Consider the following 26,513-nt stretch of genomic DNA (forward strand, 5'->3'; position numbering starts at 1 on the left):
CTTCGGGGCACCAGCTGTCTGTTGCTACTTGGGATAGGGGAGTCAGCCCTCGTCATTTCTCTGACCGTTCCCTGTATGGTGCATCATGTTGGTCATCAAGTCTGCCCAGACTTCTCCAGCTTTGGTCGTGACCTCACTTGCTTGCTCTGTCATGGCGGGGAAAGTCACCAACTTTCTGTGGAACATTAGATATGGAACATATATGTAAGAGTTAACAGCGTGCGAAATATCCGCCTGAAGTCTGAAATTTCCAGAAAGATTTTCAAAATTGCAGAAGAAAAATAAAACTACCTGTAATTTTGTGGAATTGAAAAAAAAACAGGCTCGGATTCAATGGTTCTAGCGGTGCTGTAAATAAACTGAAACCTTTGCCACGCAAACCTGACAGCGTTTCGGTGCATGACAAAATTTTATATTTTCCTTTTTTCTGTGGGCCGTTGCTGTTATTTTTGTCACAGGTTGTACGATCGTATCAGAACACTTATTCCCTGCAAGGATATAATGTCCTTGTTCCTTTTTATCTGGCAGGTTGTTGAGTTTTTTTACACATACTGAAATTAAAGAAAAATATTTGATTTGATTTGATTGATATCGAATAAATACGGTGTTGCTGTTTTAATTTCAATAAAGTAAATTTGTTTTTGATTTGAATATTTTCTACATACATGTATCTATGTATGTTATTCCTGTTTAAAACTTTTCTAGTAAAAATCGAAGAAAGAGTGAGATAATAAAGAATTACAGCTGCAATGTTGCAAAGCTAGATATGATGTAAATAAGTAGGCATTATTAGGTTGAGAAGGTTGAAGTATGGAGGCTTGGGTGTTTGTAGAAAATATTTTCAAGTTGCAAAACAAAGTTTTGACATTCTGCAATATTGCAGAACACTGTAAAAAAAGTATATCTATCATTGAGTTACCATATGGATGTGTCAAAAGCTGGCATGATTGGAGGCTTTTGATGTGATTTTTTTCACATTTCCATCCCGAAAATGTATATTTTTGGCTCCTGTGCAAAAATACCGCAATCAAATGAAGTGAAAATTGCAATATGGTATGGATTATATTTACAATGTGTGCTTGTGCTGTTTTTACTTGTTCAATGGGCAACCCAGCAACTCTTGTAATGAACAAATAATCAAATCTGCAAATGTTATAATCATATATAAGTGCAATATAGCTTCTACATAACTGATCTAAATGCTATATAAACTATTCATCGCTTATGGCTTCATCTGTTCCAAATTATCACAGGGAAATCTGTTGATCCCACATGATGGATGATCCTTGGTTCAGCGGCACTATCTGTTCTATATCAGGTGTCTTACGCACTAGCTGCCGTGTATGTTATTATATCTCATACACAGGATGTACTTTTTCATGTTTAGCGCATATCAATTCCAGAGAGCTGTGCTATTCAGACTATTTTTAGAAATTGCAATGTAAGCTCTACATGCAAACTGAGAAAATGAGCATTACAACATTTTTCTGTAAAGGCAATAGATATGACTTGAAAATCAAATAGTTGCAAGTAAATGCAAAATATTTCACTCCCCATCCTCTCCCCTGCAAGAGCATACCATCCAAATATTACCCTAAAATGTAAAAATGGACTAGTTCAAAAGTACCCCCAAACAAAAATTGTCCATGCAAAAATTAGCCCCAGTCCAAAAATGGAATGTTTGTGGACCAATACCATGCCTGTGCAAGAATCAGAATTTCCGGTTGTTTTGCTTTAATATCATTGCACATGACCAGAAAATGGGTAGAATACCTCATCCATTTAATGATTTTAAAGATCTGAATCCAAATGGAGGAAAGACCCTAAGGTCCCTGGCTAGCCACATACAAAATTTTAGATTGTTTGACTGTCATATCATGATGCAGGAGTATCCCATTTTGGGGCTAAAAATGATCCCCTAAAAAAATTGACTTAAAGAAAGCATTTTGAGATGTATTCATAAAAAGTGAAATGTTTATTCTCCGTCTACCCTCATGTAAGATTATTCCTCTTAATACAAATATGTATCAGATTGAAGAGAAAACATGAATGTAAATTTCTCCCAATATGATATACCGGGTATAGGGATTCCGAAGTGAATCATAAACAATGACCTGCCTGCATGCTTGTTATTTTCACCTGAAGGCAAAATAAGCAAAATCTTATTAATGGAATCACAATGGCTGAAGAGGATTTAGACTGCTGTGAATCATGCCTGCGAATAAAGGCCCCAAACTGTGCTGCAACTTCACTGTGATAAGAAACTAAGTCGTATATGATATCAATGGATGATGGATGTTTATTGTATTTTCATGGAAAAGGAATCCCTCAAGCAGTACCAGTCAGAAGATATTTGTTCACAGGTAAGTCATGGGGACAAGAAAGATTTATCGCAGGACATTCACATTAATGCTCTGCATTAGTTTCAAGTTACTAATAGTTGTCATTGAAAAATTCATGCCAGAAATAGTTGTCATGTATGCCAATAAGAGTGGCTTTGTTGAGTGGTTATTCTGAGATTTGATATGTCAAATGCACGTATTACTGCAATCCTAGATAGAGAAAGCCCGGATGATTGGATGCCTGTGGTTATTTAGCGTGAAAGCCTATGATCCATCATGCTTTGACAGAAATGATAAAAGTTGATATTCCTGAGCTCTTAAACTTATGTACAGAGGCCTGTATGGGTATAAATAAAGTAAGCAAAAGACCAAAGTAAAGAAAGAACAGTATATTTTGCAAGAATATCAACAGAGGCCCCGGGGCACTCACTAAGAAAGGCATAATATGTAGAAACAACAAGAAGTTGATAATATATTCCGGGACCAGCCTTTCTCAGGCTGTACATATACTTTGATGCCTGAGATAATTTAGACAATGAAAAAATGTTTCTACGAAGTTCAGCAAACTATTGTACAGAAAACATTTATTTCTCCTCACTATCTGACCATTCTTCAGAATCTCAGATATCACTAAAGATGGCTGTCCTCATTGGTCATCCATTTGTAAGTACTTTACTTAGCCAGGTTTTGGTTCAATATCATTGACCATCTGTTGTTTGTGGCCTTAATCAGTGGTTGAATGGAACCTTTCAGGAAATCACTGAATTTATATTTCAGAAAGAATATTTCTTCATGAGCATGTACTCATTGAGAGATATATCAACACAATCTCCCCTTTGCCATCTCCTTTTTCCGTGCACAAAAGTAACAATGCCCTCACACACCTGCAGGTGCAAAATGTCATTGACAACAAGAAAAAGAAAGGTCGCCATCATTTCATGCCCTTGTGGGCTTGCAACCAAAACAATTAATGGCCAGCCGGAAATGAGGTCAGGCAAAGAATCAAAGATCAGCCACACCAAACAGTTCTTTGCTGCAACTCTGATTGAGGTCATAGATTAACCTACTTCTGGGCTGTAAAAGAGAGACAATGTCCATCATTCCACTCATGTTTTCAGGTAACTGTCCCATAAAATTGTCACTAGCTTCAAATCCATTCTGTGAAGAGGATGCCATTATCGTTGTCAATATTAGAATTTATTTATAGAATTACAGTGGTTGTAAGTGGCCTGTGTTTCCTTCCTCCCACATTACATGCTCAGTAGGGTTGCCATTACGTGGCCACTTTACCATTTGTGTTACACTGATATTGGTTTGTCAATGCATGCTCCTCATTCTGCAAAGGACATAGCAGAGAATGTGCATTTGTCAAACAGCTTACAACATCAAATCTTCAGGATGAACTTTCCACCAACTGCCCAGTATTGTGTTTCATGTCTTACAGTACAACCAATCCACACACTGAAGACCTTTTGACAGGGGGCTTATATGTACATGTAACCATATTTGTCTGTTGGCTCAACAAACACCTGGTAACACAGTTACAAGACCAAAGCATAGTTAAAACACTATTTCCCACTACACCATACTTTCAAAGATATATTCAATGAGCCAGGACTGGGGATACATGTACTATGGGGGTATACTGACAGTCTCTTTCAGTTTATATTTTCAAGTGTCCATGGTGCTTGATCTAATATCAAGGTCAAAGGTCCATTGGTTATTACACTTATCATTTGACACTTGATGTAATTTGGAGTGTATTCACCACTTTTATTAGACTAAGACATAGTCCAGAAGTGTTAAGAGTGTTGATTGCAGGGCTGTCTCCAGCTTAAGATTTTTTTACGCCCAACTGTTTGGGTTACCCATGTTATATTTTTTTGTTAAATCTGTCATTTTAAGCTTATGAAAAATATATTTCCATTCATGTCATGAAGTTAAAATGTTTTGGACACATGGGGTGAAATTTTTGTCAGTCAAAACAAGCTAATTTCCGTCCCGGGATGGAAGAACAGGTCCTAGAGACAGCCCTGATTGAATGTCTAAGTCTATTGTCTATTTTGGCCAGAATGTATCCACAGGTATGTATTCTCTGCACAGGGGATTCCAACATTAGTATCTTTGCTCAAACTGCATAATTCAGCTGCCATAATTTCTTGGGCCATATAGAATTCTTCTAGACTTTTCCATAGAAATTTCAGGTACAAGAGATTCGTCAGTTGTCAAGTACACTAGAATCTGTTTTGAGATATCTGACCAATCACTCGGTGAGGCACAATATTGATTGTACGCAGAGTTTATGGCATCCAGTTTACCAGACAGACTTAGTGCAGCGACACAACAACCTACAGCAACAAATATCAATATCAGTGCCCTGAGCAGTGCACTGGTCATGTCAAATTGGATCATATTTGATATGGCCTCTCTTTACTATTTCAGAGAACCACAATAGTTCTGTCTTCTGATGTAAATTAGTGATGTGGAGGATAGAGACTAACTATTTGCACATTTGATACAAACGACAATGAATAGTTCCACTTGTATTACAAGAAGCCTGTTACAGCAGGCAATTGGAAGCTCAAATATTTCTTTTTATGCCTGGTATCACCAATAATTGATAGCGCCATTTTGCAATCTAAGAACTAAATCCACTGGGGAAGCAAATTTAGTGTTCTGTAAAACAACTGCTGTTTTGGACTACTTCCAAGGGAAAAGAAAAGTCAAGGCTGCTCCTAGCAGTCTTAATTGAGTTTAACCTGAGGAAAAGGATGTTGCCTTACCCTGACATTATGAGCCACCTTTGCATTGAACTCATGAAAACAATTCCATCCAAGATTTCCAGATCAATGAAGCAGCCATGCATGTGGTCGTTGGACTCCTATAGATATTTGTCACGTCTCAACTGTGCTCGTAACATTCACTCCTAATTTTCACGCAGCTCTGCTGACGCACAGGCAGTGGAGGGGAATTGAAGGGAGACAATGTACATCTCTAAACTTTTTTTTACCAATGTCTTATTTCTTAGCCAAACTAGAGCTAATTTAGCTGAAGTAGTGCTGTAAGTTTGGAATTTGCCCTTCCTGAGAGATATGCTGTCCATTAGTTAGACTTCACTGAGCAATAGAAATATTGGCCAGAAACTTGTCGAGTTTCTTTCAAGTGGGAAATTTCCCTAAAAGCAAACTTATTACATGTTACTGTAGTGATTTGTATTTAACCTTCAAGCTGGTAAAACAGCCATCCCTGAATTGTGAAGGCAACTATATACTGCTGTATTTGTTATCATAAATTTTGTTTTTTGGAAACAGTCATTGGTGCTTCTCTGTAGCATATGGCCATGACCTGCATCACCTGAAGAAATTGAATGTTTTAAATCTATCTTTGCCCCACATCACACATGATTTATTCTAACAGTCATAACAGCAACTGTTTCTTGGTAGGGAAGTGACTCATGGTGTGCTGCTGTTAGGAGAGGTGTCTTTTCCATACATCAACAATGTCAACAGCACTTACCAAAATTGATCAGCCCTTGGGCTGTTTCCCCATAGCAATGAAGATACGAGCTTAATGTACTACATGCCCCACAAGGTTAATGTCGTATAAGTACGCACGTTGCTATCTTAAGCACAAGAGGTCAGTTCTGCACACAGTGGTCGTTTGCTACTCACATTTACGCCACTTAGTACACATTTTTGTGTCTTTCCTTGTAGGCTAACTTCCACAGTAATGGCCGCCGTATCGAATAGCACCCCATTTCCCCAGCAGATGTCCATCCAAAACAATTGAAGTTCATTGATTTTTTTCAAATGACCTGTCCATTATTAAAATGCCATTCTTTGTCACACTGTCAAGGTGTTATCATGCAGATCTAGATGTTATTTACAGAAAAGGAAATGCAACGGAAAAGACATGGTCACAAATGATTATCTATAAAGTGATTGATATTAAGTTAATGCCAGTTGTAATTCAACTTTATTACTAACAATTTGCCATTAATGTGATGCATTTGAGAAAGGAATATTGTGTTTTAAGATCATTTCTAAACAATACATGGATCCTTGGATTTTGCTGAAATTTGTAGACCTTCAACCACCTTTGACAAGATAAAGTGCAGAAAAAAACTTCAATTGATAGAATTAACCATATCAGACTGAATATCTCCATGTTGTAGCAAGTAATGTACATGTAAGGCCACGCCAATTTATTTTGTTGCTTCTCGGAATTGCCTGTCCTGTTTTTCCCATTTAAAAAAAAAAAAATTTGGTCACTTATTCCCATTCACAAATCTTAACTCCCAATTTTACTATCTGTTCAGTTGTGAAACTCGATAGCCACCAAAATAGATTATAAAGGCCTGCACATTGATCATAAGTTATAATTTTTCATTTACTAAAACTATTTCTCAATATCAATCCATATATTACATGGCAAAAGGTAATTTTGTCACTGAAATTATAGTACTAGATCAAAGAAAGGGGTGCATTGCATAAAATGAGCCATACAAAGCTGAAACTTGAATAATCCTCTTATTCTTTATGTTATGTAAACCCCTATCTTCACCCCAGACTATTTTCAAATTTTTTTTTTCTCGCCCTGTCGCTCCGATTTTTTCTGAAAAAAATCTGAGAAGCAACAAATTAAATTTGTGTGGCCTAATGTCCAGTCAAAATATATCGTAAAGTTGCAGACATTGCTGACATTACACTTCCATTCAGGTCACATCACATGCCTTTAGGCTTTTCATTTCAACCTGAGAAGGATCAGAAGACTGATCGAGAGCTTGTTGGTAAGCGCTTTACTTTGTGCATGGAAATACATGTGTAGCTTATGTGAAGGCTTATCTCTATGTCTGTCCTTGGTGATGTCAGCATTCAAATACTTCAGACATCCGACAACAATTCAAATTCCCTTTAAATATCAGTGTAATACACGTTATGTTCTGATATTTTGATTTACTTAGATATACAATTTACTATGCAAGGTACAATTCATACAATTTACCTTACCACTTGATGAAGTGGAAAATTAAACAATCCAAGAGGCTCTTTGTTAGATTGATGTTATTTATTGCACATACCCAGGGGATATGAAGTATCATTGTATGTACGTATTTAGCACCAAACCAATAAACATTATCAACCGTTGATTGTCAGGGAGTAATTACATTGTGTTTGTTCCAATATCGAGGCAGTTTGATTCCTTGATAAGTTTTCTCATATTTCAAAACGTGCCCTTGGTCTGACATGTAAAAGTTTGAATGCTCATTAAAACTTTTTGGCTTTATATACAATACTTGTTTTTGCTAGACATTCCAGGGATCAAAGCTGTCATATTTTCAGCATGAATTCCATTCCAAGGTGATGTGGGCAAAGTCACTGCAAAGTTATCTTTCACTGTTCACATGTCTTGTGGGAATTCCACAGAAAGCTGGGAAGCACACATTGGAAAACAGCCATGCCTAAAGTTAATGCTTTGTAATTTGTGCCAAGTCCCTCCTGTGTGCATACTGCTATCTTAATGCATGTTAAAGTGTCGTACTGAGAATTTCCAGTCTTCTAGAAAATTACATGCCATTGTGGCACAAGCTTTAAAAGTATATAATTATGGTTTTCTGTGAAATCTGCGTAGGCTTGAGAACATTAGGGATTCAAGCAAAGAAACTAGTGACATGAGGCAAATATACATTGTAGAGTGCTAAATGAAGGTTGATGATGTAACTTTTCCTGACAGGCAAAATACTCCATATGTAATGGATTGCAGAGGGCTATCATTACAAATGAATTGTCTTCAAAATTCCTATATACCTGTATCCGTATGTCCCATTATGATCATAGTAACTTTAGCTTTCATTTTGTGATGTGGCTAGTGATGTTGTTTATCCCACTTACCTTGTTGTAAAAGCAGTTTCCACTTACAGTTAGTTGAAAAATTCTGTATCTCATAATTTCTACAAAGCCTACACTCAGACACATGTATTTTAAGTGACTACAAGTAATCAAGTCAAAACTGCAAGAAGATAAGAACTCACAATTTCTATAAATCAGACTTACCCATGCAGGACTTACCTTGCTGAACAGGTCTAGCCACTGTGACATCCAGCCTCCAGGATCCCTTCAGTCTACCTCAGACTACACAACAGGCAGCTTCCTCCCACCCAAAAAATCAATTTCTGTAAGTGTCCCTCAATCTCCTGGTCATTGTGGTGTGAAAATCCCCAGACTCCCATAGGTGATTTGTTCTGGTTGCTCCTGAGCTGTATTAATCTGACCCTCCATGCATCAGACCTAAACAGGCGGTGACAGTAGAGCCAAACAATTAAGGGACGCTTTAATCAGAATCCACCATGTTGCCCAACTTGTTTGCTCCCAAAGTTAAGTGTCTGAACGCCAAAGGCATCTGCCACTCCATACGCAGACGGAGAACATGTGTTCAAGCGAGCCGTGTTAATTGTTGGATGCCATCCTCCTGATAACATTGGTGCCATTTATCTTGCACCAATAGAAGTATGTCTGGCTAGACTGTGATAGATGTGGCAATGCCCTTACCTTCAATCTCCTGGTATATATCCATGTCCCATGCAGAGAAGCAGCAGCTGTGGAGGTAGTGTGCTCAGTACAATGTACTGCTAAGCCTCTGATTAGTGCCAGAGCAAGAAAGGGGAAGTGTGCTTGAGTTACACTGATTGGCACAACCTGATTGTCCTCTGGAGTTCCCGAATCATCACTTTCTGCTATCAGATCATTTTCTCTGCATTCAGGGCGATGAGCTCAGCCAGGGATTGCATGTCCTCACTTGGCATGAAAGAGATCTCCTTTGGGCAATGTAAAACCTGCATTTATCTTGCCAAGACTCTGTGAAAAGCCTCAGGAAAAAGGCACACTTCTAATAGCTATGGCTATGTATAGAAGCTTAAGGCATCTTCCAAGAACCTTTTATACAAACCTTCCATGTAGCACATTTGAACTTTTAATCTCAAATTGAACCATAGCACTGCCAATTTTTCTCTGTAGGGTAATTACGGTACATTCATGTTTTTCCACCGCTTGCGCATCTCAGGATTACCTTTTACATTATTAAGCTGAAATAACTGTGATTTTCACTACCTAAGTTACCTGGGGTGACAGATCAATGTGTAGATATTTTAGGCAAATAACTAATACTATACACTTGTAGTGAACTGTTCCCCAAACTGTATTGCTACAAAATTTGTCCCATTTCAGATTATTGCCTGTGGGAGAGGCAGTGAGGCACTAACATTTTCAGAAATGCTTCTAGGTGATATCTGCAAAATAGCGTCGCATCTCCCACATTATCCTGCATACTGAGGGGACCACCCTAAAGATGAATAAATGAATAAATAGATACTACATGTAGTGTACATATGGAGTGTGTCATGAAGGACCTCACTAGTGTGAACCTGCTGGACAGAGCTGGCTGGAAACATGGTGTAACCGGCAGCTGCCCACCCGTGTCAGAGACCCCCACAATAGTATAATCAGAAAATCAAGTATACAGCCGTGATATAACATCTACCCGCCACAGTGGAACAATATGATTCATGTAGATACTCAAACTTCGGTATTTCATCATGATGGTGAAGTTTGATAAATTATATGGAATTCCCTTTAGTTGATTTTTCACATAAATTTAAACCACACCTGGCTCAATCCAATAGATGCCATATGATATGATATGACAACTGTGTTGAAGTTCTTGTCTGGGTAGCCATGTGTAAAATTACTTTACACAATTACAGATAAACTCATCTCACAGATGACAAAGTCTGTTGCATTTTCTCATGCTCCATAAGAAGTTGTATTCTATTAGATAAGAAAACTTGAAAACTGGAACTACAGGTTCCATTTGGCTGGCAACTAGAAAAATATAATCAAGGTTTCTCTATAGATGTAGATGTAGGGAAGCCACATTAGATATAGATGGCATGGCGCCTGTGGAAGTCTGTGTCACATTGACATTTAATGAAAAGTTAACATGTTTTGGCATCACTTATTGGTGCAAGTCAAGTCAATTCACTTGAGCAACACATTAACCATTCTGTTATTGCCTGATAGTTGAGAGAAAAACTGAAAAAGGTCTTCATGTATCTATGGCTCTATCAGCATGTTTCAATACTTGGCAAAAGATCGAGCAGCTCTTGAGTTTTGGTTGATAATGCATGCTAGCATTTATGAGGCTCGCTTCACCACAGTCAATCAATAGCATTGATTAAGCCTTGTTATTTCGTTATCATAATGACATCAGAGATCAATATCTTCTATGTCTAGGGGTTTGTGCCAATCCAGATCTTGGCTAGCATCTTATGCCAAACAGGGATTGCTGTAAAACCTGTTATATGACCTGTCACCTGGCCTTGGTGCTGATTATATAATTGTTGTTAATTACTTTCCCATAGTATCTGATGAACATCAGAATCTTGTGCCAAAGTCAAATGACTAGCTCATGGTCACCACTGACATGGGTGCATCCATGTATGAGGAAGGGTTCTGAAGTCAGGTGTTGCAGTTTCAGCAAGTTATTAACTCTCGGTGGCCTCTGCTGTTTGTGTCTGTTCAGCGTTTCCGTCGGAGTTCACACTCTTTATCTTTTTTTTTTATCGTCCAGCATCATCATTTATTTGAGAAAAATTGAACTCTACTTAGACTTAAAATATAAATTGTCTCTACAAAAGTTGGTATTTTGTGCCTTGTGTGATAGACAGTAAGTTAACATTTGATAAAGCCCATCCTTACATTATCTACAGTTGTCTGCCATTATTACTAGTATGTCTGATGTCCAAATTGACATCAGTTCTGACAGGCTCCATCCCATGATAAGTACAACTCTAGGATTAACAATTTGTAATTAGAATAACCAAGGATAACTATGATAAGATATCAGATGATACTCAAACATTTTCCTGGCTAGCTGTTTTCAGTTGCCCATGTCAGTGCTACATGTGCATGCAACAGGGTTACAGAATACTGTTGGTATCGATAGAAAAGAAGCAAAATGTTTTTAATGTATTGTAAGCAACTATTTTTGACCTCCGCAGAATAGTATAATGGTCCTTTCCTGACTGTAAAATTGGTTCCCCCTTCCCACACCTGGTGTCCTGATATTTGGGAACCGGGCCACACTGATTGATACACTTATTGATACAGTGTGTGTCGACATCTGACTTTTGGATGATACGTATTCAGCGGGTTGGTCAATACTTTTTGTGCGGTTGGCCTGAGCAGATTTCACACCCGGGGTTGCTGGCAGAAAAAATGTCAATCAACTAAAGGTCAGAAACATGCTGGGACACTTCCATTGATTAAGAGTTGCTGTGCTGCGAGGAGTGATGGGGGAAGTTGTCAACCTTGATTAGACTGTTGCCTATGATCCATGGTGGTCATGTCCAAAGTGTTTGAGTTGCAAATTCTCACCAGAGAATGTGAGGCATTTTACTTGTAGAACATTTCTGAGAGTAAATGCCATTTTCACGCCATCATTTCTCCAAGATGGATAGCTTCTGTAGGAAATGTATTTCAGGTCCTGTAGTGCCCAGTTCAAATGGCCAAAGTCACATGAAAAGGATGATGCTCAAGAGTCTGCTGTCAAAATGGTTTCACATTTGTCAAAGATCCTGTCTAGTGGCATTCAAAATGAACCTCCATGAACGTCAGTGGGCACTGTCTGCCAAAATGTACTTTCAACTTGTGGGACTTTTTGATAGGTACCTTTTAGTAATACATGTAGATTCTGCATTTGGATAGACTAAAGCAGCGCTACTATGTCTCATGCACTACCCAATTTCTATTCAGGTCAAAGGTATTTCAGCTCCTTTTTATAGGTTTGATTGATGACTAAAATGCAGTTTCTATAGTCAGAATCTAAAAAAACATAATGTTGCTCATTGTAAAGAGATTGCTATTTAGCTGTAAGCCCATTACCAACAATATCTCACTACTGAGTTATTGATAGATTGAATTAAATTAAATATAGACCAGCATGTAAAAGTTAAGTCAAACAAAGGCTTTTACCTCACTAACTTTCATGTTTCTGTTGCAATCTTTGGCCTGGCTAAATATTCCAATGACTTCCTGTTTCTGTTGCAATCATCACCCACTACACAAAACTCGTTAGAAACATTTGCAAACTACAGGGTATATACAGGATAGGAAACTTTTCTTTTACATACATATTGCCCAGTTGGACTTGATGTATGCAATCTCAGTTGTCCAGCTGCTTGCTTTCCTTCCTTCTTGGTGCTGTGAGCAGATGCTGCAAGGAGAGATAACATACAGGCATTCTTCATGGTGTTTGAAGTCATTAAAGTGTGCTTTATAGATATCTGGGTCTGTAAGGCTTTCATGGGTAATTCAAAAGTAAATTGACATATGCCCAAAGTAGCATTACACTTAAGCAATGTCTATCTTTTAGAAAAATGTCTTCCTTCCAACAGAATATTCTGTAATTTTCTAGATATCTTTATCACACACTGTGCATTCAGAGTTCTGAGGCAGAGTGTGATTGATATCATTAGGTGTTAGATTTTAGTCTTCTTCATGCACATGGGGTGATCAATAAGCTCATGGTGTCACCCAGAAATAAGGTTCGCAAATCAGATTTCCGGGCATAATCATAAGGAATAAAGCCTTTTATGAATGTCTACCAAAATTCAAATCATTGTGATCATCACTTTGCAGGCAACACCCAGTAACATTAGGTGAGAGGGAAGGAAGAAAACATGGGCAATTGAGCTGCGATCTGAAGTGTGTGGGTTAACTTGCTCTGCTTTAAGTCAGATACTGAATTCTTTCTAGTTGAAATACAAAGGGAATCCTTATCAAACATTTTGACAATGTCTTTGAAGATTTCCTGCTGATTCATGGCATGATGAACTTGACCCACACAGCTCTGATCACAGTTCACCCTTGTTTTTCTTGCCACTTATCTACTGATTTTACAAGGATGTCGCCTGGAAAGTAATGACCACAATAACTTGAAATTTGGTGCGTGTTGATAAAAGACTTTATTCTCATAGTATATAATCATGCCCCAAAGTTTAAGTTGCGCAACTTATTTCTGGGTGGGGCCTGGAACTTATTGGTCACCCCTCGTATATAACCATGAATGAATGAATATGAAACGTGAAAAGGATATTACCCTTTGTAGTTCCTGTTCGTAATGTCTGTCAGTAAGAAGTCTTGTCAGCAGTTCATCCCGTCTTTCTGTAATCACAAGTTGGTGTGAAGATGTGATTGTCCATTATCCTCAGTGCCACCCTATCAATCACGCTGCTCGGTAGATTTCTCAATCGCCCAATTTTCATTTAATCTCTTGAGACATGCTATGCTGAAAAATGAGGTACTGATGACAGTACAGGAAAAGTTAGTTCCCCTGCAAAGAGGCTTCAACATAAGGCTTGTAGGGAATTAGAGCATGAGGTGCTGATGTGTTCTGGTAATACTTGGATAGCCCTCTAAGTAAGACAATCATCTGATCAGGCTTTATTTTGAAAATCAATCCTCAGTTCTGCCTTTTCCAATTTCTATTTATTTGTCATTCCTTTTCTGGGCCATCCATATTTGGCCATTTCCTAAATTGGAGCTGCATGGTTTTAGCAGAAAGTTTTCACATTTTCTCTATACTGAATGGTCTGCTTTTCTTGACATATTCATATTTCTTACCACAACATAGTCAAAGGATGAATGAAAAAAACTAAGAACGAAAGAAAGTCATCCTCTTTATTGCCCATTGGGTGGCATTTTCAGGGACTTAAGTCTTTTGTTGTCACATAAAGCAAGTTATACCGGATGAACTACACTCCTTCTGGAGGTAGGGCTTACTTTTGTACAGCCACCAGTTTATCTTGCTGCTGTTATGGTAATGGAATGTGCTTTATTGTCAGCAGCGCCAGATCCCTTTCATACAAAACTGCTGGTATGGACCTCATTTCTTCACTTGGATATATTGTAACTACAAACAAAAGATCAGGAATCAGTGTTATACAATGTGAACCATGTTGTGTTTCTGTGAACTTCAACTTCATTTCACATAGAATGAAGTAGTAAAAAACAAATAACAAAGCAGGAAGGATTGTTGGAGGCTCGTGAATAAATGTTGGTATCGTTTTTGGTGTCTCAACAGTTCTCTCATCTGCTCTACATTGATCGTGAGCACGTTTTTAAAAACCTGTCAGTACCATTTTTTAATCCCATTACCTTCCCATCAGCAACACGATTCAACAGTGGCTACAGAATAAGCGCTACCTCTAAAAGGGGTGTAATTTATTTGGTAACACTTGCTTTGTATGGCCACAAGAGATTGAAGTTCCTGACATGCCAGTGATATTTTCACCACATGTTTCTGCGTGCAACTTCTTATGTCTGATGAAATTGAGGTCATCCAATCATTTGGCCTCCATCCATTTACCAATAGTACCTAAGTGCAAGGTCATGTGGAGACTGCAGTGGGACTGTGCTACATAACTCAAGTTGTAACATTGTAACATTACCATTCCTGATATTTTTATCCTTCATTTGCACATCAAAATATGCTGGCATTACAAGATATTATTACCAAATTGACCCTGATTCTTTTGTTTGTTTGTTTGTTTGTTTGTTTGTTTGTTGTATTTTCATCTTTCAGTGCCCAACAAAGTACATCAATCCATCAAAATTTTCAAACAGGTGATACATGTTTCGGTATTGTCTTACTGGTAGCTCAAATGCTGATAACTCATTGTGTTGACTTTATTTTCTGAACGGCCATGATAGTCTGTGCTGTTTCTGCCACAAATACTCGAACAACAGGGATAAAGGCCACGTCAACAACATGGATGAAGTTTCTGTTAAAAGGGCTGCAAATCTCTAGGCTAACTAATGTTGCCATAATCACAAATCTTGATGTCAAAACTTCTTGTTTGACATTCATAATGTGCAATACTACATCTCTACTGAATCCCTGGATAGACATCTATGTTAGAACGACATCCACTGTTGTCCAAGGTGCTCTTGGCTTTACTACCTTAATGGTTTTAAAGGATTTTTGGAAGGGCAATGACCAACAATCAAATGATGAGGTCAGTGGAAGGGTGTTCTCTGCTCCTAGGTTGTATTCACTGAAAGTATCAAACATCTCAAAAGCACTGATAGGCTAAACTCAAGAGGCTGTGCTTTTGTGCTTTTGACTTTGGCAGTTGAAAAGAGTGCCTTTCAGTTTCAGTGGACAAATAGCATTGTAGACTCTGGTAGGTGAGTTTTTTTTTGCACACTCTGTGCTTGGCAAATCTTGACTTCAGGGGTGACATTTGTTTATACATCAACTGACATTCCCCATTTTTCATTCATGACATCTTCATACCAGTATTCTGCATGAGTGCACCTTTGTGGAAAGCTCTTCATGACAGATGCGACTATGGACTGTTCCTGAAATATTTACTGAACAAAACAATCCCATTGCCTGCCTACCTCAGGGAGAATAACAGAAATTTCGAAAATTTGACCGTAGTGCATACTCTGGTATTGGTTGAACTGATTGTTACTATATGGATCTGTCTCATCATGTGTTACATCAAATCTTTTTATAACTTACTATACTTTCAATAATCTGCATCAACATAAAAGTCATTCAAAGAAAGCGCGATGCTTAGTCAAAGCTGCAATATTATACTTTATAGTTTTGCCATCCTAGGAAGGAAATGTGTGAATCATGTTCATAAATTTACAGATTGTGTTTTTTACATATTTTAATTTTGTCTCTGTTCATAACTTGTACAATGTATAAAAACATCTTTGTTAGCCTAGGAGGAAACAACATAAACTATCATAAAACTGTGGCATGCCCACATATGATGAATAGCGCCGAAGGCAGGTCGCACCTTTGGAGCAAGTTAACCATGAAGCTGACAGTGATGGATCGCCCAGCAGGTCTGTTGGCCTGAGGTGTCGGCAGTGACATACACACAAATGTCTGTGTCACTCAACTTCTGCTAACAGTCATGCAGCAGATCACTTGGGCAGATAGTTGACAATTATATGTGATCTTGACTGGAGAAAAGACAGACCAATTGATCCTGACACACGTAGGGATATCCATCACCTGTAACGTAATGGGCGTGGAGGGCACCATCTGTGTGGGGACACTCCACTGTATCCAACCCTACAGCTCAATTACAATTACCATCTGCCCTTTCCCTGGCTTTCCACTCCACATTTGCTGGCCCCAAAGTTGGCATCTGTCAAGTGTACGTACAGCCTGTTTTTTCCCAGGAGCTTACATACAGTCTAAAGCTGAAGATGACCACGTTTCCAAGGTATTCTAGAAGGAATATGTCAACATTTTCTCAGAAATAGTTATTTCACATTCCATCATTGGAACAATGGTCTTGACACTGCATGACTGTGCAGGTTTCATATTTAGAACCTTTTATATGGTGTAATATTAATACAACTGTAGAAACATGATAAAGATTTACAAATCAGATAAAGATTTCTGACCCATGCAGTAGAGTAAAGATCGAGAGGCTGGAGGCTAGATTGTAAAAGCCCCTTAGAAGGAGAGAAATATTCATGCTTGGAGCTTTATGTAAGTCTCAGCCTGGAGAGTTTGTTGAAATGCAGTCAAACATTAAGATCCTCATAAAGGTGCAACCTATATATTTTCATAGCTGTCTAAATATACAGCTGCTACACACATATTACTAGATTTAATCAGGCAATAAATGATATTATTCTGCATGGTTGAATGTTGTTTCACAAAACGATATGAGTAGAACCTTTTATCCTCCTTGAAACAGGTTTTGAAAAATTATAAAATACAGCTACAAAGGCCAACAACACTGTGCTGCTAAACATATGTATATTTGTTGGAAAGCACATACATGTAACTGCTTTAGTACTGCTAATAGTAGCAAAAAAAGAGTAGTTTTTGGTCACTGCAGACTCTTCAACCATGTCAGAAACAATCACTTGATCCACATTAGCCCCTGAAGGCCACCCATCTTTTTTCCATAACATAAATGTCTTTAATATTCTCATTTTCTATTTCCGTCAAATCAATGATACCATTGGGTAACATTAAGATGACAAATGATCTACAAAAGGTCCCCTACATAGTTTGGAGTCAAACATTATGAAATACTGTAGGATATTTCACATTAAGAGATATTCACTGCTGAATTTAAATCAACAAAAAGAAATGGTAAGATGGTTGATATGATGATAGGGTATTGGATACCACTAAGTATCACTCCCAACTCAATGTAAACAAAACTTCCGGTCAATAGATAAGCAAATAATGACACTATGATAGAAATGTTGTCCAATATTCTTGTGAGTGCAGCCTATCAAAGGATATATTTTCTATTGTCAAGTTGTTGTGGTAATTTCTATGTGGAGCTACATGTATATGCCTTGATATCTGAGGCTTGAAAAAGGATTGTTGAGGAATGACAAGTGCTGTAAGACTACGGTCTGTTCTTAAGCGCAACGATTGCTTGGGTATTGATCCACAATGTTGGAGGTATTGCAGTATTTATTTGTCTGTCCCGGCTTTCTGCTACTTGATTGTGCACACCTTTTTGTGCAAGGCCCGTTAACAAATTTATATTCCTTCTGCATTGTAAGTGTCTGATTTCCCAGACTGGTCAAGTTTCTATTAAGCTTAGCAAGAAAACCCTTTCATCATAATTCTAAGTGCTAACAAGGATACAGGGACGCATTTGTTACCCTATCTAACGGCCAATATATTTACAAGTGGTTTGCAACATTTATGGTTTCATACAGTTCAGACTCGCATTAGGTGCTTTTACTCTGGCACCTATAAAATGGTGAAGGTTTTAAAATATTCTCTTTTCCATTTTTCATGCCCAATATGTAGTTGGGGACTGTAAAGTGAGTCGTGGTGCCCCTTTGTCTGGAAACTTATAACATTTTTCCCTTACTTTAACTGGAATAGAGTTGTAAATGTAACCCATGTGTAAAGCTTGGTGCTTGGCATGAAATAATGTGACTCCTTTGAAGAGATAAAGTTTCTCCGTAATGAAAAATCTCTACATGAACTTCACATTGTAAGGATTTCTTTATGATGATCATAAAAGTAACAGCTTTTACATCACCCTAATATGCCAACAGGAATAGTTTAGCATGTTGCATATGAAGGAAATAAAGAACAAAAAGGACAAAAATAATGCAAGTCTTAAGGCTAAATAAGAAAGAACACAAAGCACTTGCACAATTTGTCAATAATTTTGATTCAATGAGATGTATTGATACAGATTATGTTAAATCTCCTTAAAAATTCAATTGAGTTGATACATTACTGTCCAGGGTCCCATCACTGCTGGGAGTGTATGAAATTCATCTCGTTGCAGAATGAAGTGTTCTGATGGGAATAGTGATGTTTTGTATCTACCCCGCCATTGATGACGCAGACTCTCTGAGTCATTTTTTTTCCTAAATCTCAGGGGAGTAACTGAAGAGTGTTATTTATCACCAAGGAACTGCAATATATATTATTAAGTTATTCTGATAATGTTAAGTTAATTTCTCCTTTAATTGTATAAAGCAGTAATGAAGAAAATTCAAAGTCTAATGATCTGGTAAAATCTGGAACTGAAATGATTGGTGTGTTGTCTTTGTGGCTTCTGTAGTTACATTTGGGTCTATCACTGGATACCTGTTTTATTTTTCCTTCTTATATTACACCCACCTGCTTCATCATGATAAGCCAGAAATCAGATGGCAGGAATCATAGAAACTTTACTGAAGAACAGTAACTTTGGTAATGTCTTGAATGTGAGGTATGCTGAGTTTAAGTAACCCTTTGCTAGCAGTGAATGGCTCTTACACACATCGTTCAAGCATGAGGAACTGTTCATTTGAGAATTTAACTTCCAGTGAACACGCATAAAGCCTGGAAGACGTCACCAGGGTTACGCAGACATTTCTCAGGTTTTCATGTCTTATCTTTCTCTGTAATGCCCTTCATTCAAGTGACAGTGAACTAAGAATAGCCTGCCAGTTGGATTCTTGATGAAAAAAAGTTTCCCATTGATAGAAGTAAAACAACCATGAACTAGGATGACACTTAAAACCTTTTCATATCTCTGACTTACAGTTATGACCCCTTGCTCGGTGGACTGTATCCAAATAAGCCCATGTTTTTTTTTCACAAAGGCCATGATTCTGGATGTCTTCTTTTTGTGTGAATCAAAGAGATAAAAAGACTTTCAGAACTTGGAGGAACTTGGTTCTGACAAGAACGCTGGATGGTTGAAGGCTTTTCTGATGCAGAGGCTTCATTTTCAGACATGAAAGGAAACATTAGACGGTCACTCCAGATTGAACATGGCAGTTAAGGAAAGACATGCCGCCAAGTTTATTGGCCTGGATCTATCCAGTTGAAAAGTTCATAGCCACAGATTGCCCCAACACATTCCCATTCATCTTTGAGCAAGATGAAAAGATTAACTAAATGTTATGTCTACTGAAATTACCAGTTTGCATACAAGTGCAGTTTACAGACACTTTGGGTCATGCGCACATGTATTATACAAAAGCCATCTCACGCAAGCGATAAAGATTCACATAATTAACTTTATGTAGGAGATGGTGAAATTTCAATGTAGTCTTATGTTTGCTAAACTTTAGACGGCTTTAGTTTATGTCAGCACTGTCTCGAATATGGATTAAGTTTGACTCTTTGGTCCAAGCTTCTTATGATTATTTCATTTTTGAAAAAAAAACTGTGACCTTCAAATGGTATATATACCCTTAGATGCCATGCAGCACTGGAAAACTTTAAAATTGGATGGCTACAGGTTAAGATTCCCCATTTATGACTGCCTCAGTGGGTGTAGGAAATTAATGCAGTCGGTTCTGCTGACTATAATCTCAGTTGGACGTAAAGAAAAGACTGAAAAATATCAGCCTTACGTCTGTCGGGAAGGTGCTAAGCTGCTTGAACAAGATAAAGGAGAATGAGGCGGTAGGAAACTTTAATGTGCCGGTGGATGTTTGATAACAAGCTTTTGATGATCCTTCCCTTGTAACTGGTGTTCATGATTGATCCTTCCAGTAATACCTTTGGATCGGCTGAGATGAAGCAGACTAATTCATCATAACTTTCCTGGATGTATAGCATAGACCAGGGACGTTTAACATGACACATATCACAAGTGTTCCTGCATGATAAGAATGGTATCTGTCATCCTCTGCCATTAGTGAAGGCTTCATTTATCATGTCACAGCAGGACATGCTGCATAAACTTCACCAGGCATAAAATGTAGCTGCACATTCTGTAGCTTCATTGTCAACGAAACATTTCCGACATTTTTGTATTCCAAAATATGGAGGTTGTATTTATATATGCATAGCACCAAATTGCTTCATCTGGAGAATTGGCTGTCTATGGCTCAGTGAAGTTTATGTCATGACAGCAAGGAATGAAAATCAATAGAGTGCAATTATGTTATCTATTGGAAAATAAGGCTCTTCTAAGTGTTCAATTATTTTGGCTAGGAGGAGCTCAAAAATAAACAATTTGGCCATAGTTGTGCTAGGTTGTCTGCCAAAATACGAGCATCTGTGTCATAATTGAGCTTTTTTTGCCTTTTGGCATGCAACGCCACAGGAAGCATATTGTCAGGTTCATGTATATGAACTGCAGTCCTAGCGATTTCCATGGGGAATAAAGCTCAACAAACAAAATCATATTGCACAGATGTTTTCATTGATCCCAGTCATATGGCATATCTTTATTAAAATCTAGCAGTGCCGAAAGTTTCTGACGTTAGTGATCCTCCTGGTATGGTTTTGTGAAGGCTTTTGTCTTGTGCCCTTTAGAAGATGAATGACTTTCAGTTTTCCTTGCAAAATTCCATTTGTTCTACCTCAGGAAAACAGTCAAATTGCATTCTGTGCCACCTCATCTTCCTTATCACCTGTGAACAGCACACCATTAGGGTGGGTGAATTGGCTTCTGAGGGCAGCACATGGCATGTGTTCCTTAATATACTCATTTTCTGAGTTATGGAGACTTCTTGCTTATCAATGGTTAGTTACCCTGCAGGGATGCTTGAGTTTTTACATCCAATGCAAAACACTTGCAGGTGACACAAAGTTTACAAGATTTTGGGCCTGACTCATACACACTAGTTTTCTTGTTGAAACTTATATGATATTAGACCCAAGACCCAATGATCAATGACTGGATCAAACTAGATTAAGATTCTGCACAAGAGGAATTTTAGATAAAGTCGGGAGAAAGATGCCATGGTGGAAATAAAGAAATGTACTTCTTGAATGTGTGTATTATCATGATTAAGTCACTCAGTGACCAATGTATTGATGCTTTACCAAAGGAAATGAAAAAAGGAAGGAAGTTGACTGTGTCAGGATTGATCCATAGCTATGTAACATGCATTACATACTTCAGCCGGAGGACCAAATTTGAAATTAGACATTTATAGATACTATAGATAGAGTGAGCCAATGCCACGTGCAATTATAGTAGATACAGACAATTGACAAATGCTTGTCTTGTTAAGAAGATCCCAGAGACATATTGCCGTCACCTTTAACGGCCTATTAACGGTTGTGCCGCCATTACCTGGCATCCTAAGGTCATTTCCGTCTCACTTCCTTGGCCAAACGAAGGGTGTTATCTGTTAAGCAGATTTGGTTGGAGTTGACTGGATGCCAAAAAAAAAGATTGAAGTCTTGTCACATTTTCCTCATTGACGGTGGCTCGTGTCCAAGCATTGTATCCAAGTGAGGTTCAAATTGGCCTCAGTTTACTGACATATCAATCCACAAAATTAGTTCCTTTAATTTTTTCTACTTTGAAAAAAGGGGGATGACTATATTATTCAAGCTTTCCAAGTTCCTGAGTTGGAGAGCAGACTGTAGGGATTATGATATCAACTTTTCTACCTTGATCTTTTCACTCCTGTTTTATTAATGGTTATTCCAAACATTTAAGGTGAATAGTAGAGTCAACAACTTTATGGACCATCTGTTATTGTCTTCATTTAGTGCCTTTCATTTATTGTGTTTTTCAGTTTTACAATCTGCCCCCAAGCAAGAATTTGAACTGCATGTGAACCAGAATGGCTCTGCTTTGGAATAAAACTTTGCATGATTTCAAAAACATGCTGGTGTGTATGGATGCAGCATTCTTGTGGGATAGATTTCTCAATATAATACAATAGTCATCCTCACTGTTGATTGCACTAAGTGCACTTAGGCCATTTATATCACATCATTTATATTTATAACTTTCATTTCATGATCTTTACAGCCAACATAGCATATTTGGCAGAAAATCATGTCAGCGGGTTTTCATGTGTGCTTGCATCCATTTTCATTTATCTACAAATGATTTTTTGAGGCACAGTAAGTCAACTGATGAAAAACCAAATGAACTGGCATTTGGTATTGGGGTAGCTTTTGCACAAGGGAGCAGACTTAAAATAGTCCATTTTGAATGGGAATAAGTTTTGAACAGTTGGAATCAATCTTACAAGGGATAATATTGGAATACAGTTCATTTTCGCATTGGCATAATGTTGGAATGGTACTTTTTTGCTTAGAGATGGTTTTCAAATAGTCTATTTTTGCAAGCAGACAGCTGGGAATGTTGACTAACTTCTTGTTTTGAATTTCCAATTGTCCTCTGGGTGGAAGGTACACACAGTATTGATTGTGGGTAACCTAAAATGGCACCTCAAATCCCAGAGGGATAAATTGTAATCAAAAGTACAATTCACACTGTCTGGGATTGTTGCCATTTTTAATCAAATAGTTATATAGTCTGTCCATCGTGTATTAGCTAAACATGTTTTCCTGTGATAACATTTTATAATAGTCTTATCAAAGTTATTAGTGGCTCAAACAGAAGATAAGGCCTTTATATAAGCTGCATACATTCTACAACAAAAGGCAAGTTCAATACCGGGAAGCATTAAGCTACACCCAGAATCAAAATGTTGAGAATATTATTTCATTTTTCAAACATTTGAAATTACATTATTTTCATATGAATTACATGATAGATATGTCTTGGGTTCACATATTTCTTAGGTAGGTAATATACACTTTGGATGAAATGATCTGGTAGAACTGGGAGAAAATATTGCCCTATTACTTTGTACCTATGAATAAGAACATTGATGATGTCTCCAGTACTCTACTCTTATCCCCAGTCAATGCTCTGAACATCAGCATTTTCCTGCTGTGCTAGATTGTCTTGCTTGTCTCATTTTCTGGGTTGTAACCATTAGAAACCATTTAGCACTTCTCAGTAATGTTTCAGCACCCAGGAAAGGAACAGTTTAAAATCACAGTATTTAGGGTAAATGTGGCATGCTTTTATGCCCTGCTTTAGGTATTTCTGACCTTTTCACATTGTGTAGATTATCATTGTACAATGCCCTAAAAATAAATTAAAAACTTCAAAAGCTGCCAGGAAGAGACTCAGCTCGCCTTTATGTACCTTTACACAGCAGCTGTCCTTTCTTGGCTGGTAGAGAGTGCCCAAAATGTACAGATGTCTGAGGACACAAAAAATCATGGGAAACGGGTATACACTGTTGAGATTTTCCTTTTTATTTGTGGCCTTTGGTGGTAATAAAAGCCTACTTAAGAATGTCTTTCCTTCATATCTGAAGTGTATATACCTCGGAAATTACTGATGCTGCATTTCAACTCCACCTTGTCCCATTTAGCAGATCTCTTTTTAGATTGATCGTTGTTGTTTTTTGATTTGGCGCTATTATGGTTAGTGGCAGTAATATGAGAGAAGACGTTAGCTGTTGTTGTCACCATTCTAGAATGAAGCAGATTAATCATAAGCACCGCATGGGGGGTAGTGATTGATAACCCAATATTTGCCCTTCAAGTTCAAAGGTGACAGAAAGTCTTTAACATGGGTTCTGAAATCATGTGGATGACATTTTCTAATGGATCAGTCTTTAGAGTGATAACAGTATTCAGTATAAACTTAATGCTGGGTCACCTGTTACAGTCAACTCTTGGACTCTTTTTCCATGGACCACTAGTAGTTGAGTATGTAATTATCAATTATCATGTCATAAAAAATTTAGTTCTTGCCATGTAGATCAGACCTGTTAAGGTTGTGGTGTGCTAGCCTGGGTGCCATCCTATTTTTAACGGGGCTCCTACATTCGCTAATGTAGGAGCCCTGGTAGAAATAGAATGGCACCCAGGCTAGTGGTGTGCTATATCTATCTAAACTCAGCTAGTGTTCCAGTGATGACAGGACGAATGCCATGTGCCATTATATACAGATCAAGTTTCTCAATGTCAATGCTAGTTAAACATTTGATACATGAGTTCTTTCATTTTGCATGGCTGCTTATGACAGAGATGGGAGCCAAAAGTCACCAGTTAATATATCAGTAATATGATAACAGTGTACTGCCTCAACTGCAAGTATGATCAACCTTTGACATCACAGTTGTGCCCCTGCATGGATGGATCACAAGTAGCCTTGTCAGTATGAATGTCAGTGAACTTGGAGATGGCAGACAAGAGGAGAGGGAAAATGTAATTGTTTGTTTGTTTGTTGTTTGTTTGCTTGTTAGCTTTATTAAGGTCTCCATTAAGGTCTCCATTAGTGTTTGATTTTCACAAATTGCTCACTACTCTTCCTTTCGTCTGCCTACATTAAATAGTATTACAATTAGATCAAATGTAAAGAACAAAATCTTCTATGGGTCGTTGCTAGAATTACCGGTAAGACAAATATTATGCAGTGCAATGCATCAAGATTAGCTGAATCATGATGGGAATCTTTTTTTGGAATGACGAATAACTTTAAGAAGACTTGAGGACTGAAGCCACCGGGACTTGTGGTTATGGATACTCTGCAACAGTAAATGAGATCTTTCATGCCTCTTAATGAAAGCCTGGTGATGCATTGGGGGAGGAATAGAGGTCTAACCCCAAGCGTGCATCTGTTCTCAAGACTGTCTGCATAAAGGGAAACTTTAAAGTATCAGAGGCACTTTATCTCAGAATCAGATTAAGGTTTGAAAGCATAGCAAGGCTATGCCAGTTCATACATCTACATGTACACCACATCAATATCTTTGTATCTCTGGATATCCACACGTATCTGGGGAATATTGTTTCATGCAAAGCCGAGAGTAGACTGTTCTTTCTATCAATCCTATTGGATATTGTACAGTTGGACTCTGAATTCTGTGTCTTTTAGGTGTTTTCTCTCAAAAAATTAATGAATAGTGTACTGACATACAACATTATATGTTTTACATATATCTATATTGTAAAGTCTTCACATAATTCTACACACAAGATGTTTCATTAACAATAGTTACATGTAGTTGCTCTGGAAATTCACTTGTAAGCATCATGCAGCTTTATAATATGTACAGGTTTGAAGTTACTGCAAAATGTGTCAACTGGATGGCACATCTTATCTTTATCAGCAGCTGTTGAAGGCAAGAAAGAGCCTCACACATGCAAGTAAGACTGAACACACCAGAGTATACTTACCTGGGGCATTTTCATTCTCCTCCAGTGGAGTGGTGACCAGTCTGTTCCAGCAGCTCTCTCCTGTTACGAGCAGACTTGTACTTCCACAGCGGCAACGCAACATCTACACCGAATTTCTGTCTGAGCGTCACCGCTGTGCACCGCTGGCCGGGCTGCCCTCCATGGTGGGTAATACATGCACATATGGCACTGTCCTTTCCTCCTTGGAGTGGATGTGCATTAGCTGAGTACCTAGTTTACTTTCCTGCCCAATAATAGTAACTCTCTGGAACACTGGTGCTTCAGTGTGCTGCTGAAGATTTTACTGACAGCTGATATCCAGCAGTCTCTTTACAGTCATTTTGCATCTCACAAATAACTCTTCAGAAAAAAACACTTGTCAAGCATGTCTGCACTTTCTAGTATAGGAGACCTACAAGCTGAACAGATGCTGGTGCTGCTGTGCCTGTAGTGCCACTCTCCAATCTAATAGCATGCCAACATTGATTTGGTTCAGTCCACTTGTTTTGCTTGAGGGGGGATTGTTTTGGACCAATGAAGTCAATGTTAGTCGCTTCACTAATGAATGTGGTTTGGTAAGAACGTTTTATGCCCCCCCCCCCCTAAAAGGATTTAACTATTGAAGGATTCAGGCAAAGC

The 26,513-nt window shown here is 38.0% G+C and overlaps 1 protein-coding gene and 1 long non-coding RNA gene across 3 annotated transcripts in view; one reads left to right on the forward strand and one right to left on the reverse strand.

The window, feature by feature from the left end:
• The window catches only part of LOC136428329 (CST complex subunit CTC1-like), a 91,915-nt gene that overhangs the window by 57,877 nt on the left and 7,525 nt on the right, over positions 1 to 26,513 (forward strand). For both annotated transcript variants that reach the window (XM_066417757.1, XM_066417759.1), the window contains one exon: positions 25,900 to 26,038. In XM_066417757.1, the coding sequence (XP_066273854.1) occupies positions 25,900 to 26,038 (139 nt within the window). The remainder of the gene's footprint in view (positions 1 to 25,899; positions 26,039 to 26,513) is intronic.
• On the reverse strand, positions 4 to 25,986 carry LOC136428343 (uncharacterized). The gene is made up of 4 exons (XR_010754606.1): positions 25,875 to 25,986; positions 13,497 to 13,561; positions 12,529 to 12,611; positions 4 to 175 (listed from the first exon to the last, which is right to left on the reverse strand). It is a non-coding gene; the product is annotated as an uncharacterized lncRNA (long non-coding RNA).

The sequence above is a fragment of the Branchiostoma lanceolatum genome, chromosome 2 (assembly GCF_035083965.1).
Source record: "Branchiostoma lanceolatum isolate klBraLanc5 chromosome 2, klBraLanc5.hap2, whole genome shotgun sequence".
NCBI lineage: Eukaryota > Metazoa > Chordata > Leptocardii > Amphioxiformes > Branchiostomatidae > Branchiostoma > Branchiostoma lanceolatum.